The sequence below is a fragment of the Acomys russatus genome, chromosome 5, assembly GCF_903995435.1.
Source record: "Acomys russatus chromosome 5, mAcoRus1.1, whole genome shotgun sequence".
In the NCBI taxonomy this organism is placed as follows: Eukaryota; Metazoa; Chordata; class Mammalia; order Rodentia; family Muridae; genus Acomys; species Acomys russatus.
The window spans coordinates 28,066,541-28,082,725 of record NC_067141.1 but is presented as its reverse complement, the minus strand read 5'-3'; the positions used below and the strand labels follow the sequence as shown (position 1 = coordinate 28,082,725).

Sequence of the window (16,185 nt, the reverse complement as noted above, 5' to 3'; positions counted from 1 at the left end):
GAATCACCCTCAGGGAGGAAAGCAGACAGCGCCCTGCAGACAGGAGCACCCTTGGGTGTTGGGGTGCAGGAAGGAGATCTGTGGGCCCCAGAGGATCCTTGGGTCCATGCTCTCATTTGGACAGGAGCAAAGGATGTACTTGTCTCCACTACTAGTGGAAAAATCCCTCAATGATCACTGACATGGGGGCCAAAACGGCGTCAGCGGCGGCGCTGAGGCACACAGGCCCCATGAGGGCGACTGCGGGTGAAGCCAGCTTTGCAGACACAGCGGAAGGAGCCACTGGTGTTGACGCACCTCTCGCTCTTGCACAGCAGCCCTCTCTGGTTCAGTTCTCGGCACTCATCGATGTCTGCAAGGTGGGGGTGACAGATTTAGGTTAAGTTCCACTGTGGTGCTGCCCAATCCCTGCTGACTCTGCCCTTCTGACCCTCCCGCCTTGCTCACCCACACAGCGGGCGCGGGAGGCATCCAGCTGAAAGCCGCCAGGACACTCGCACACTGCCCCGCCTGGCCTCAGCACACAGCGGCCGCTCACACAGCGGCACTCATCTGAGTCCTCCTCTGAGCTGTCCTCGTCTATATGGGCCAGAAGAATACAGTGTCAACATGCGCTGCCACCGATGGCCTCCGATCCACACCTCTGCTCCCTTGGCCTCACCTCGCGGAGACTTCCCCAGTAGCAGGGGACTTGTGTCCCAGAAAGAATTGCTCTCACTCTGCGAAGTAGGGCACCGGGACTCTGGAAGTGAGTACAGAGTCAGTAACACTGCTGTACCCCAGTCCCTATCCCTAGTCCCTCAGGGGGTAGCTCACCGGTGCCACGAGGCGGGCACGGTCTGCACTGGGTGCCCCAGCCACGGCCCTGGCGGCAGCAGCAGTCATCAAAAGTGAGGGCAGGCCCCGCCAGAGGCCCCATACACATGCCGTCCTCCCCTCGCTGGCTCCAACACACTTCGCGTCGCTCTGGAGAGTGCTCTGTGGAACCGAACCACATTAGCAGGAGGAAATCAAGGACTGCCCACTGCAGTCTCATCCCACCCGCTGCCTGTGGCCCAGGGGCTCTATCCTGACAGTACTCAAAATCAGCCTAGGACGAATGTCGCCCTCATCCACCCCAGCTCTCCAGGAGCTGGCAGTCGCGACCAGAGGGCGCCCCTCCCCGCCCCCAGGGCACGTGACACTTGCAGTGGTAGAAGCCCTGCGAGGCGACGCAACGGCCAAGAGTGGCAAAGAGCCGGATCTTGACACTCATCCATGTCTGTGGGGCATCGAGGGGGTGGGTAGGGGTTGTAATCACAGCTCAGTCTGTGCTCTGGTCCCTCCTTGCTCCCCACGCTGATCCTCCAGGTCTCACCCATCTCCTCCGGGCTCAGACACTGACGCTGCGCAGGGCTGTACTCTGCAGGCGGCGTGCAGGCGCAGCGGTAGCCGCCGCGTGTGTTCTCACACACTCCGTTCCTGCAGTTGGACTCATCCAAGCACTCATCCACATCTGTGGAAAGAATGGATAGTGACAGGAGCGGGCCTGGGTGAGGGTGGCTGCTTCCGCAGGGCCACGACTTGCAGCTGTCTGTGCTCACCCACGCACTCCAGCAGGTTGCCGTCGTAGTAGAAGCCCTGCTTGCAGTAGCACTCGTAGCCGGGCTGCGTGTTCACGCACTTGCCCTCCTTGCAGATCTCTGCTCCGAACAATATGCATTCGTCGATGTCTGTGTGACCAAGGGAAGCGTGAATGCCCAATAGCCTCTTCTATACTTGGAGGCTTGGGCCCCTTGGCTGGGACTCATGGGCGGGGAAAATTGAACCCAGGGCAGATTATTGGGACTGAGCAGGGGTAAGGGGCGGGGCTTACTCAGCTGAGTGGCAGACCCAGCGAGCACCCTTAAACCAAGCCAGACCATAATGGGGAGGAACAGCGAGGTGCCAGGTCAGAGCTTACCGCGGTGGGCTGGAATGCCATAATTCACAATGTTGCTGTCCTGCGTGTAACCCTTTCCGTCAGGACAGAGGCTGTGAAACTCAGCTGCAAAATGAGAGAAGAGGGGGTGGGGCGGGGCGTGGGGGGTTGAGTTTGCGCCTGCCAGACGTCTGCTTTTCCACTTTTCCGGTCTTATCTACCCATAGGGGAAGCCCTTTGATTTCCCGATGAACAAATGGGAGCTCGGGGAAGGGGTAGGCGTATCCTTCTGACCTGAGCTGTAGACTGGGCAAGGATAGATTTCGCAGTGGTCTCCCCAGCCAGCCCCCAGCGAGCAACAGCACTCCTGCTGGGTGACATTGGTAGCCAATACACTGTCGCAGAACACTGTGTCATCGAAGTTAAGGTAGCACTCCTTCTTGTGGTGGGGCTGCTCCACCTCTGGGAAGGGAGTGACAGTTCAAGTTCATGGAGATAGTAGCTTTGGCTCTGTTGTACACAAAACTGCATCCACTCTCTCCCTTTGCCCCGCCCTCTCCGCCCCCAGGGAGAGGTCTAGCTCCACCCACTTCTAGGCCAAGAAGATTTCTTCCTGTCCTAGGACTTCAGAAGGGTGGCATCAGTTGTAGCTCCAAGGGTGACCAGGCTGAGGGGAGGGAGGGTACTCACCCTCACACCCGTGCTGGTCCTGGGTGAGTGTGAAGCCTTCATCGCACACACAGACATAGGAGCCCTGGAGGTTCTCGCAGGCCCCATGGGGCAGGCACAGGCCTGGGTCCTGGCTGCACTCGTCTATATCTGCGAGTTGTGAGGAGAGTGGGACGCAAGAGCAAGCTCAGCTTTGGAGAGACCCAGCCCCTATCTCCCTGGAATGTACCCAAAGGCCTGACACAGGCTCAGAACCTGAGTTTTTGCTTTGGTTTCAAAGTGCACACAACACAGTCCCCCTGGGTCTGTCTGTGTGGTTAGGTTTGTGACACTTACTGCTGTCAGCCCTGAAAACCCTAGGTCCTCCTGGCAATGGAGCGAGCTCCTGACCGTCAGCTGCCATCTAGTCTCATCACAGTTGTCCTATTATTTCTTGAAACAACATCTGTTTCCTATGCTGGCGTTTAACTTGATATCCTCCTGCCTCAGCCTCACGTAGAGCTGGGATGACACATACATGCCACTGGACTTTTTTTTTTTTTTGGTCAAGACAGAGTTTCTCTGTGTAACCTTGGCTGTCCTGGACTCACTTTGTAGACCAGGCTGGCCTCGAACGCACAGTGATCCGCCTGCCTCTACCTTCTGAGTGCTGGGATTACAGGCGTGCGCCACCATGCCCAGCTCATGTCACCAGACTTGACTAATCACTTTTCTTTTTTCTTTACTTTCTTTCTTTTTTTCTTTTTCTTTTTCTTTTTTCGAGTCAGGGTTTCTCTGTGTAGCCTTGGCTGTCCTGGACTCTTTTTGTAGACCAGGCTGGTCTCGAACTCACAGAAATCTGCCTGCCTCTGTCTCCAGAGTGCAGGGATTAAAGGTATGCATGTGCACCACCACGCCGGGCAACTAATCACATTTCACTCCTCTCAAAACTTTGCTCAGGGTAGAGTTGTCTCCTCCTCTCTAAAAGACACCATGGGAACTTTGCCATAGCTATTTTTGAGGTAGACTCCTACCCAGAGAGACCTCTTCCCACCCCAGAACCCCTGCTGAGAGTCCTCTTCACACCCAGAGCCCCTCGATAAGAGAACCCTTATTAACCAGAGTACCCTTCAGAGGGACTTCTCATGAAGAGGTCTCTGCTGAGACCCCTCCTAACAGAAGCCCCTGCTGAGAGACACCCCCACTGTCCCACCCAGAGCCCCCTGCTGAGAGACCCCTTCCTACCCAGAAGGCCCTGCTGAGAGACCCCCTTAGGCTTCAAGTCCCAGTTCCCAGTCACCTCCCTTTAATGAAATTCTGAGCCGGGCGTGGTGGCGCACGCCCGTAATCCCAGCACTTGGGAGGCAGAGGCAGGCGTATTGCTGTGAGTTCGAGCTCAGCCTGGTCTACAAAGTGAGTCCAGGACAGCCAGGGCTGTCTCGAAAAACCAAAACGAAAAAAAAAAAAAAAGAAATTCTGGGCACTTTCGCCCTGAATCTGAGACTCATTTTCACACCCTACTCCAATAGAGGAGCCCCAGATCATTGCTGAAACATTTAGCACAGCACTTGGCAGATGGGGGTGTGCAGGTATCACGTGGTGGTGAATGTACAGGGGTGAGTTAGTGGGTCAGACTACTGTTATCTGTGAAGAGCTGAACAGAGGCGCTGGAGAGGTGGCTCCACCTTTAGGAGCACTGGCTGCTCTTCCAGACGATCCCACCCCCACGTGTCCGCTCCCAACCATCTTTGACTCTCTTCCAGGCTCAGCAGGCATGTTTGCATGCAATGCACAGACATAACTCAGGCAAGTGCACACACACATAAAGTAAAAATCTCAACAACAAAAGCTACAAAGCCAACAGAGCTTAACTGTAGTAAGCAACCCAGAAATACTGCCATTGCCAGGGCGGCCCTTGTTAGAGAAGGAATGGAAAGGTGTGAGAGACTTAGATGGATTGACGAATAAATGGACGGAAAGAAAGGCTACACAAAGGCTACAATGTGTCAGACTACGCAGCCCAGCCACTCCGGCTCAGCAGCTCTCAGCCAACTCCTCATACCTTGGCACTTCCGGCCGCCCACCAGCCGATGGCCCTGGGGACAAAGACATCTGTAGGAACCATTTGTATTGATGCAGTCGCCCCCGATGCAGGCCGCGGGGAAATCACATTCATCGATGTCTGCAGGAGATGCCGGTTTAGAGACTCTCGTGGCTTGACTCCATCACAGCCTGGAGTTACGAGGGTTCCCTACTCCAAGAACTCTGGGCCACTCCCACACCCCAAACCACAAGTGGGATCTAGATGGGGACTGGACCTGGGCAGAAGAGATCCTGGGGTGGGTAGGAGCAGGCCAGCGCCCAGGCTTTAGGGTCCCTCACCCTCACAATGGCTCCGGTCCCTTGACAGATGGTAGCCAGAGAGGCACTGACACTGGAAGGATCCTGGTGTGTTCGTGCAGACGCCGTTGTTGCACATGTTCCCAGTCTCACACTCATCCGTGTCTGTAGGGCACAGAGGCGGTTAGGGCCCAGGCTGCCCTAGGCTTCCGGTACCCTTTTTTGTCTGGAGCACAGAGCAGAGGCCGCGCCGAGGGGCCTTTACCCTGCTCCACACAAAAAAACGTACATAGGTGTCCAAGCAGGTACTCCCAGGATTCCTCAACCCTGTCTGGTGCTAAAGAGAGGTACCCTCGCTTCTTACACTGCTTCTGGTTCCCCCAGCTTCTTGCGTGGTGCTCTGAAAGCCCCGCCCCCTTCCGTTATCCCTACCACGCCTTTGCTCCCATCTCCCGATGGCCTTTCATCGCCCTGCTTCTCCTAGCGTCCGTGTCTACAAGGTTCTGCGAAATACTCTCCTATCGAACTCTCCCTCCCTGGGTAAGCAGGCGCACCTCAACTTTCCACCGCCCCCATAGTCCACAACTGATAGTTCCAGAGAGCCGTGTCTGGTCCAAGACTCCCAACCTACATTGCTCAGCTTCTACTGGCATCTCTGCCTGAGAGCCCCAAATGGACCACCCTGTTGGGCTTGTCTAACATGAACAGGCTCAGCATCTTCCCTTTTAAAGTCCCAGTCCTAGGGACCCTAATCCAAATGAACAGCACCACCTACAGAGGCTTAAGGGCTCTTACACATGGCTGGGGCTTGGGAGTTCACAGAGGTCAGTAACTCTACTTCCAGATCTGGTCCCCTTTTTTTTTGGCTTCCAAGGGCCCAGACATGTGCATGATGCTCATACACGCGTACAGGCCAAATACCTATACACATAAGAAATCTGCCCTCCAAGGTCCAGCTGCATCGCTGAAAACATAAGCCCCAGTGAGCCAGCAACCCTACCAACTGCTGGTTTTACAGGGTGACCCACTCTCTAACAAGAGAACAGAGCTTCTGGCCGGCCCGGGCATGCTGGAGCTCACCCACGCAACTGCGGCCATCCGGTGCGGGCTCGTATCCCTGGGCACACGTGCAACGGAAGGAGCCAGGAAGGTTCTCGCACCATCCAGGAGAGCAGGGGGTGCCCTCAGAGCACTCGTTGACATCTGCAGGGAGGACCCCTAGCATCAAACTGTGCCCTACTTGCAAACTGCTGGGGTAAGGCACCCCTCCCCAGGGCTAGAGGGGGGGCTCTACTCCCAGGAGGCCCGCCCCCCACGTGCAGCCAGATGGGTCCTCACCACGGCAGGCCCCGCCCCCCTGGCTGCGGTAGCCGGGCTGGCAGGCAATACACTTGAAGCTGCCAGGTTTGTTTTCACATTTGCCATCGGGGCAGGTGCTAGGGTCGCGACACTCGTCGATGTCTGCACGGAAGGGAAAAGGAAGAGGACAGGTCTGGGGACAACATGGCTGTTCGACAGGGCTTCCCTCCGTCACAAATCAAGCAAAATAGACAGGTTAGGGCTTCCCTGACCCTAAACTGAGAGGATCGGAGATGGGTGCAGTCTTCTCGCACCCATCCTAAGCCGAGGGACGGCAGTGATGCTCACTTCCGTCTGGAAGAGCAACCCACCTTCGCACACGGGTGGTCGGGAGGCTTTGAGCCGGTAGCCAGGATAGCAGTTGCATTTATAGTGACCAGGAAAGTTGATACAGAAGCCACCGTCGCCGCACAGGTGAGGCTTGGCGCACTCGTTCAGGTCTGAGCGAAGACAGGACAGAGGTGCACAATAGAGAATGGGGTGGGCGTTGGGAACCGGTCCCACCCAGTATACCCAGGGTAGCCCGGGGCTGACTGGCGTCACTCACCCACGCACGAGCGTCCTCCTGCACCCACGTGGAGACGGTAGCCTCTGTTGCAGTGACAATTGTAGGAGCCCCCAGTGTTCATGCAGATGCCTCTCCCTGGGCCACAGGGCTCAGCCTCACACTCATTTACGTCTGGAAGGACCGGCAGGCCAGGAGACATCGAGGGCATGTTGTAAGCCGCTGCCACCCCTGGGCTACCCGCTCTAGGCTTCCTCCTACCACCTTCACCCAGTTCCCGCTCCTAACCCCCATTGCTCACCAACACAGTAGCGGTGCTGGGGATGTGACCGGTAGCCCGGGTTGCAGTGGCAGGAGTAATCTGAGGGGCCGGGCACACACTGTCCGTGGCCACAGATATTCTGGTTCAATCGGCACTCATCGGTCTCTGTGGCATGGGGGGCGGGGTGGGTGGGTGGGGGATCGGGTCAAGGGGATGATCAGGGAGTACTGCTCTCTGCCACATGGAAGGGCTGGCATGATGCCAGCCTTACTGATTGGGAGAGCTTGGTCACATAGTGACCCCTTGCTTTTGTACACTGGTATTTGAGTCCTAGGAGTTCTTAAACATTATCTCAAGTCATGCTAATGTCTTTGTTCCCGAGAGTCTCCGCATACAACTCTCTCGTCCTTGCCATCCATCCCTGCTACCTTTGTTGCTTCCATCCCATCCCCACAGAGAATTCCAGGAGCCTGACCCCTGTCACCTCTAATCAAACCATATTGGCTAAGCGCCCTATCCCGAGTCTCTGCGATAACATTCTCCCCAGTCACCTCAACAGTTTAAACCCTGTAGTCTCGGGGTTATTAATATCTTCTAGCCAGTGGCTTCTACACCCCTTGGGCCCTCCATGTTCCATGGTCAGTTAGCTCCCCTCTTGAGGCAGATACCAGTCAGTCCCTGGGAAGTCGACTTATGCCAGAACCGTGTCCGCATGGTCAGATGGACGGCTCCTCCTTTCCTCTGCCCTTTTGTTTCCCACCTTTTCCACAAAGGCCAGGGTGATGCTAAGCTTAGCTCTGCCAAATGACACCTGACCAGTGGGCTTCTGTAGGTTGCTCTCAGCCTGGTTCCTTGCTCCCCTTCCAGGCACCTTGTCCTCCACATTCCCATGATTCCCAGGGGCAGTCACTTTCCACCTGATCCCTCATCTCAGGAGCTCATGTAGGCTCAGGGTTTCAGTCAAGTTCAATGACTGTGGCTTTGGACTCTGTATGACATAGGCTTGATCTGGCTTCACTGGGTCCTGGGACCAGTTGTTAAGCTGCTTTGTTTTTTTGTTTGTTTGTTTGTTTGTTTTTGGTTTTTTTGAGACTGAGTTTCTCTGTGTAGCCTTGGCTGTCCTAGACGAGGCTGGCCTCGAACTCACATCGATCTGCCTGCCTCTGCCTCCCGAGTGCTGGGATTAAAGGCGTGCGCCACCACGCCCGGTGTTAAGCCTCTTTGAACCTGAGCTTTTTTAACCTGGAAAATGAGGTAAGCATTTTTTTCCCTTTGAGAGTATGAGAAAGTGAAATGCTATTCTGTCTGTGACACTCTTGACGTCGAGCCTGGCAGACAGAGGCTCGGCCTGCGTTAGCAATGATTGCAATGCCCAGTCCATGTAGCCACTTCTCATAGCCTTTGGCATCAGAGTCAAGCCTGTTACGGCGGCTCCATGAACTGGCTTTCCTCTGGTTCCTGTGGTTTACCCCTCCTCCACCAGTGACTCAGACTTCTCCACACCTTTGCCCAGACTTAACGTCCCTGGAATGTTCTTTCTCTACGTCTGCATGCCCCTCCCCTACCTCTTGAATGTCTAGCAATCTTTAAAATGTTACACACACACACACACACACACACACACACACACACACACACCACTCTCTCATTGCTACCTACTATCACAACCTACAGACTTCCTGTCCTTTCTGACTTTCCGTAGCATTTATGAGACATGCTGGACTTTAATGACTTATCTACTTTGTGAGCCTCATACCACAGCCCAGGCTGACCCTTCAACTCTAGGTAATCCTCGGCCTTCACTTTCTGAGTACTGAGATGATAGGTGTGAGCCAGGACACCTGGCTTAATCTGTTTGCTGTGGTGGGAGGGGGTGTTATTTGGGAGGTACACAGTAGGTGCTCAATAAACATCCGTTGACCAATGAGTGCTCTCAGATTGAGCTTGTCATCACACTAGCAGGTCCACCGGAAGGCCAGGAGACGCGTCTGCTGCTTACTGGAGCTTCCTGGCTCTGGCCAAGTGCTAGCCTGTGAGTGGTGAGGGAGGGAAACTATGTGTAGCCTAGGCAGAATGTGGCCCTGCTGGCAGGCCTTACCTGTGACCTGAGTGGGGGCGATCTCCACTGCGCTTCGGGATGGGGGCAAGTCAGGCAGGAACCGGTGAAAGGTCGGTGGGGAGGGCCGAGAGATCAGCTCTGCAGGCAGGAGCAGGGGCTTTTCAGAGAGCGAGGCTGGTGCTTGAGCCGCCACTCAGCACTCACTGCTCACTGGAGCACCCCTCTCCCTGCCCCTGCTCACTTCTCAGGGAAGGACCTAGCTCACCTGGGTAAGGCCGGACAGGTGAGGTGGCGGCAGTGGGATGGCTCTGCTGCGCGGGTCGCTCCTCACTCACTGGCTGTGGTTGATAGGTACTATAAGCCCTCCTTGGCTCCCTCGGCTCCCCGCCCCTCCACCTGGGCTCCCATACTCACTGGGTCCATGGTTACTCCTAAAACAGAGATGAAACTTTAAGTGTCAGGGTGGGAGGTCAAGGTCAAGGCTAGGGCTTTACTGGCTTGGGAGAGCACTCTCTGAGAGTTCAAAAGCCATGCCTTTGTGTCAAGGGTCAAAGCTTAGACCCTGAGATCGGGTATGGTTGTTTAGTTGCTGTGGTCTAGAGAGCAGTGGTTGAGCTAGGTTTGTCCACTGCTGGCCTAGGAGGTGATAGATTAATGTCAGATGGAGGGTGAGGGTGAGAGACTAAGGCTTGGGGGGGCATCTGTGGGGGGGCATCTGTGGGGAGGGCATCTGTGGGGGGGCATCTGTGGGGAGGGCATCTGTGGGGGGGCATCTGTGGGGGGGCATCTGTGGGGAGGGCATCTGTGGGGGGGCATCTGTGGGGGGGCATCTGTGGGGAGGGCATCTGTGGGGGGGCATCTGTGGGGGGGCATCTGTGGGGAGGGCATCTGTCGGGGGGCATCTGTGGGGGGGCATCTGTGGGGAGGGCATCTGTGGTTTGGGCTGAGGACTTGTACTTTTAGAGCAGTGGTTCTCAACCTTCCTGATGCTGTAGCCCTTTAATACAGTTTCTGACGTTTGTGGTGACCCCCAGCCATAAAACTATTTCATTGTTACTTCATAACTAATTTTGTTACTTGCTATGAATCTTTTTTTTTTTTTGGTTTTTCGAGACAAGGTCTCTCTGTGTAGCCTTGGCTGTCCTGGACTCACTTTGTAGACCAGGCTGGCCTCGAACTCACAGCAATATACCTGCCTCTGCCTCCCGAGTGCTGGGATTAAAGGCGTGTGCCACCACCGCCCGGCTTACTGTTACGAATCTTGAGGTAAAGATCTGATATACAGGATGTCTGAGGTGAATGTGACCCTCCTCTACATGGGTCACAACCCACAGGTTGAGAACCACTGCCTGAAAAGGTTAGACTTAATGTCTGAAAAGGTAAATCTGAAAAAGATAGTCTTATCTGTAGATACGGAGTTATGGATTAAGTCAGACCTCTCTCTTCCTCTGTGTCCTCAGGTGGTGGTGCTCGGCTGGGGCTTTCAGGGAGCTGTTGAGGTTTGGGTGGCCCATCAGGGTGCAGGAAAAGAGAGAAGTCACTTTCGCCCTGGATGGTGAGTGTCTGGTGGGAGGTGAGGATATGGTACCCCTTCCCAGCCGGGCAGATCTCCTTGAAGGCTGCTGTGGTCAAGATGTGGGCACGGCAAGTGAATTCCTGGACAGGTATGCAGCTCGTCTCCCGCCCCCATCATGCTCCCTGCGTGCCCCTGGCTTACCTGTACCATCTGCTGGGCAGCGCTGGCACCGTGCACCCCAGGCTTTACCCACACTGCAGCAGCAGAGCTGGCGGGTGAGGTGTGTGGTCAGAGGGTGCTGGCACTGGTGTTCGGGGCTCACTATGCGGAAACACAGGCTCTTCTCCTCTGGCTTGTCAGCTGCAGGGGTGGTAGTGGAGGGCAGTGCCTCAACACTGCCCCTGCCCCTCCACCCAGTTGCTCCAGACCCTACTTCTCTGGTTCTGTCAACCCAATGTCTATGTGGTGCTGGCCTCATGTGACCCCCTGAAACCTATATGACCACTGACTCCCGATTCAAGTTGCTCTAAATGTCATTTGTCCTTCTCATCAAACCAGTGATGTATAGGACCCTGATCTCCCTGACCTTGTGTGACCTCTAACCTCAGCTTTCATGTGACTCATCACTGACTGCATCTGCTCTGAGACTTTCTGCTATCAACCCCTAACCTGCCCTGACTTCTTGTGACCTCTGACCCTCCCATCCATCCAATGTTGTGAATTCCCAGGACCAGGAGCCCCCAAGTCTCACCAATACACTGTGTGCGTGAGGGGCCCAAGCTATGACCGGGTGGGCAGACACATCGATAAGAGCCAGGGTTGTTGAGGCAGTCACCATGGCGGCACATGCCGGGCATCGCACATTCGTTGATGTCTGTGATAAGCAGTTTGATTCTTGTAGCTGTGGCCATAAGGCGCCAGCAAGCTGCTCCACACTTCAGCGTTCTGCCTTAGCCCTACTCTCCCACCTTAGGACCCCCCACCCCCACCATGACCACTGGCCCACCTCACTGTCCAGAGACTCTCCAGCTGACCTTACCCTGACAGTGGGTGCTGTTGAGCCGCTTGTAGCCCTGGGGGCAGTCAGCACCCACCTCCCCACGCACAGGTCCTGGCTTCTGGACCCCTGTATCTGTAGAAAAAGGACAGACATGGTGGTAACACGGTGGTCTGCAGAGGAGGAGAGAAAGGGTTTGGTGGGCAGTGGGTTGGAGACTTCTATGGCAGAAAGAGAGCGGGGTAACCCATTCACCCAATGGAGGATACTGCACGGAGCCAGGCACTCACACTGGAGCTGTGGACACTTGTGGCACTTGCTTTGTCCCCAGGCAGTACCGATACTCCCGCAGCAATCTTCCTGCTTGGTGAGGCCAGGCAAGGGGTTGCTGCCACACTAGGCGGAGGAATATGGAGCCGAATCACAGAGTGCCCCGCCCCCACTCGCCTCCCTCCTGAGGCTTTTTTCCTTTTTTCCAGCCCCAATCTGTGACACACAATTTCATACAGTTCTGATGAGTTAGCAAGGGTGACCCTGAGATAGAAGGGCTGTTCTTTTGGAGTTGTGGTTTCACTCACGGGCTGCTTGGGCAGTGTGTCCTGGAAGCAGCGGCCCAGTGGCTTTTGGGTGGGTGGCCTCGTGTGAGGGGGCTTGGGATGAGGCAGCAGGTGCTGGAGGGAGGCTGGGCCCTCTGCATTCGGCCCCTCAATGCGGTGCACCTGAACGGAAGCTTCAGGAGGGTGATGGACACGCACGTTCACCACAGGGGGCGGAGCCTGCACTGGGGGGGGGGCGGGGCGCGGTGGCCTCAGGGCTGTCCCGCTTCTGGAGGGTCGCGGCGCTGAGCTCCTCCAAGGCCTGGCCCGTGCCCAGATCTGGCCACCCTTATTGCCCGCCCATTTCAGCACCCCTGGGTTGCCCGTCTCTTAGTACCTTCTGCTGAGATTTGTCCTGGCCCCAGGGGCACCAGGAAGGCTGCGTGTTGTGCAGGGGGTCCCTCCCCCTGCCCGGGAGGATCCGCGATCACCTGCACCGCATAAATGGCGTGTTTGCTAGCGACGGACTCGCTTTCTGGAGCAAGGGGCGGCAGCGGACCTGTGGACATGGCCCCGCTCCGAGCCAGTCCCGGACCTGAACTGCCGGTGCCGGCTCCAGTTCCTGCGGCAGGCACCTGGCAGAAGCGTCCCGTGAAATCCGGGGGGCACAGGCACTGGTTTCGAGAGGAGCACTGGCCACCGTTCATGCACGGTAGAGGGCACACCACTGGGGAGGAGACACGGGTCAGGGTCTGGTTGTTCTTCAGCCCGTCATCACCCACATCCTGGCTCAATGTTCCGACTTCCTTGCCATCCACTGGCTCTGCTCTAACTGGGAAGCGGACTTCGATAACCGGTCACTCACACGGAAACAGCCTTCTGTAGGTCCCCAACACCTTTCTCTCCATGACAGATTATGGACTCTTAAAGCCTGGCCACATGCCCTTGTGCCTTCGAGCATCTTACTTCCGCTGCCCGTGCTTCTCCTGCCCGTGCTTCTCAGCAGAATGAGCAATGTCTGTACAGATGCTTGGCCCAGTGTGATACAGAGTGCGCAGAAGGGACAGCTAAAGCTCTCCCTTTAGTTCAGGTCTCAGGTTTCTCCCCTAGCTCATCCTTGCCTCCCTCTCTCCATCTTGCTACCTACCCCAGTACAGCGTGCCATGTCTAACCTCAGCAGCAATTGGCCCAGCATATGAACACCCCTATCCACCTGGACTCACCCCTGGGGGTTCTTGTCCGCTAAACCCACAGGCAACAGACACCAGCATCCCAGTTACAACCCCTATAGTGTCCTCGAACCCATCTTTGATCCTCCCCAAGGCGTTTGCCTCTCTCTCATCTGTCCACAATCCCATCATGGGTGGGGGTGGGGAGAACGCACCTCAGGCAAAGTTGTAGCTAAAATAACCCCGCCTCTTCACTCATCTTACTGTTCTACTCCCTGGCTGAACATTTGAGGCCATGCTCCAGAACCTCCTTTTAGGCCAGCTCCTTCTGTTCTTCCCCTGCACACCCCTGGCCCAGGGTCTACCCATCTCTTCCTAGTGTGCCAGTATCTCATGGCCTTATCTCTAGCCTTTCCTATGGTCCAGGGTCTGTGCCAGCTGCTGCATGTCCAGAGCTGAACCTTCTGGGCCCAGCTTCTCTTCCAGAAGGGAGGTTTCCCCATTCTCCACCCTCTGCCCAGCTTGGCTGGCACTTCCCCGGGTTGTAGTCATATCTGCCTCTCCCACTATAAAAGGCATTTTAGAGGGCAGCGCCTGGTGGTCCTCAGCTCCTTGTCCCAGAGGAGGTTCAGGGGGATAAGGAAATGATGTGTGCTTTTAGTCTTGAGTCCCTCAGTTCCATCCCCAGTTCCTCTCCTGCTTGTTCCAAGGCTGCGCCACTTTCTGGGGGAGGGAAGTTGGCTGTGCTGCTTTCCTGGGTACTAGCCTAACGCACCCCTGATCCTCAGGGTGGGCTAAGAGCATCCCAGACCAGCCCTACCCGTCCTGCTTACTCTCTGAAAACCAGGCCTCAAGGGCAACAGAGGTGTGTCCCCGGCCAGGGGAGGCAGGATCTGCTCCTTCCTGCCTTCCAGTGAGTCACCCATAGTGCTGAGAGTGACCTCTCAGTGACACCCTCCCACTGTGGCCTGGGCACTGAGCCTGGGGGATGTGGGCAGCATGGACAGAGATGCAGCCTGCACAGGATGACCAGACAGGGGGCCTGAGAGGCTGGGTACACACCCAGCACATGCACCGTCATCCTGTCACACACAGACTGATTCTGACACAAATATCGGCTGTGTAAACACTCCCAGACGGTGACTGTAAATACACACCCGAGACACACAGAAGTTGAACTAACCACAGCGTGCGTGTCATGCCAAAGCCTTGTGCATCACACACACACACACACACACAACACACACACATACACACACACGGGAGAGAGAGAGAGAGAGAGAGAGAGAGAGAGAGAGAGAGAGAGAGAGAGAGAGAGAGAGAGAGAGAGAGACAGGGACAGGGACAGAGAGAGCACACCCTCCTGAGAGCTCTGAGTGGGACTCCTTTGGTCTGTAGCTCTGAGTGAACGTAAGAATGTGTGAGAGGGGCCGTTTTCCTGGTGCCATCCTGGGCACGGCCTAATTACCCTGTCCAGGAGGGTAATTACCGCTGGGGCACCTCCCCCCTGCCTGGCCCACAGGACCCTGGGGGAGGAGTTTTGAGCCCCAGGCCTACTCTTTTAAAGAGGGGGTGGGCTCCAGGCTGACCAGGAGGCCCTCAGACTTGGGGTGGAGACAGCTCTGAGGGACTTTCAGATGTTTGGAATTTCTGAGGGATATAGGAAACAGGCTAGCTGATTGAGGACCCAAAATGACCCCTCCACCAGGCCCGTGTCACTACTTAGCACCCTACTTCTTAGGCCTCAAAGCCTTTCCCCTTAGATTTTATCAATAAGCCCCCCCACACCCCTCCCAGTCCTAAGCATAGCTCCGCCTTCCTGAGAACGCAGGTGTCTCCTTCCACCAGGCCAAACTTGAGACAGTTTTAAAGGATTTCTGTTGGGGAAATATTCACTCCCTTCTCCCCGACTTTCTACCCCTGCTCTTATCTCCCCAACCCCCTGTATGCTCCCGCTTGTAGCTGAGCACCTCCCAGGAAGCCTATGTCATCCGGGACCCCAGCCCAAGCCTCAAACCGTATCCAATACTTTCAAATCCAGGCTTCCACGCAGTTTGTCCTCAACCCTGGCTTTCAAGAACTACAGCCTCTCAAGCTTCTTGGCCCCCAGATCTGCGATCGCTGTACCCCAGCTCCCCAGCTCTTATGCCCAATGCTCTACTCTGGTTTTGCCTGGTGCTGTTGCCTGTCCTTCCCTATGGCCCCAGCCAGAGCCCCCCGGGCCCTCACCCACGCGGAAGCCAGAACCGGTGAGCGTGTCCGTGCTGTGGCCGTTCTCTCCGATGAGCGTCATGTTGGAGCCCTGCTGACAGCTGTCCCGACACTGGCCCTTCAAACAGGTCCGCTTGCAGATCACCGGCGCAAAGACCACCTTGAAGCGCTCGCGGGCCAGCGCCCCGCCCCCGCCTGTGCCCCGCTCGCCGGCCGGCCCCCCCTCGGCCCCGCCGCCCGGGCCCAGCAGCGCCAGCAGCAGCAGCGCCAGCACCCCTGATGCCCCGGCCCCGCGCATCGCAGGGGCCAGGCCGCGGGCAGCCCCTCGGGGCCCGGGCATCCGAGGCCGCACGACCCTCGGGGATCGGGAGGCGAGCCCGGGCTGGGGATCGAGTGTTGGGAGCTCGGGAGAGGGCTGCAAAGGGCAGAGCGGGGCAAGAAGCCGAGGCCGAGGGGAAGGAGGGGACAGCAGGAGCGGCCCGGATCCCTGCTGCGAGGGAGAGGATGGAAGCTGCACTGCGGGTAGAGCGAAGAAACTTCCCTGGCCGGGAGAAACCCAGCCAGGCCCCGAACTGCGGCCGGAGCGAGGAGGCCGGAGCAAGTGGAGGCGGAGAGGAGGAGCGAGGGGAAAGGAAGGCCGGGTGGCCAGCCCGCTCCGCGCCTCCCCCTGGCCGGGCTCCTCT

At 56.7% G+C, this 16,185-nt stretch overlaps 1 protein-coding gene across 1 annotated transcript; it reads right to left on the bottom strand.

Annotated features, from left to right (window-relative positions):
* Nucleotides 1-109: 109 nt before the first annotated feature.
* On the bottom strand, nt 110-16,185 carry Ltbp3 (latent transforming growth factor beta binding protein 3). Its single transcript, XM_051145928.1, has 27 exons — nt 15,521-16,185; nt 12,520-12,849; nt 12,165-12,367; nt 11,877-11,982; nt 11,629-11,721; nt 11,341-11,463; nt 10,791-10,949; nt 10,510-10,695; nt 9,488-9,504; nt 9,339-9,411; nt 9,113-9,211; nt 7,054-7,179; nt 6,795-6,926; nt 6,559-6,687; nt 6,227-6,349; nt 5,969-6,091; nt 4,931-5,053; nt 4,611-4,730; nt 2,591-2,719; nt 2,195-2,362; nt 1,943-2,026; nt 1,584-1,712; nt 1,358-1,495; nt 817-978; nt 662-742; nt 448-579; nt 110-352 (listed from the first exon to the last, which is right to left on the bottom strand). The coding sequence occupies exons 1-27, from the start codon at nt 15,840-15,842 to the stop codon at nt 201-203; spliced, it is 3,762 nt and encodes a 1,253-aa protein (XP_051001885.1). The 5' UTR covers nt 15,843-16,185; the 3' UTR covers nt 110-200.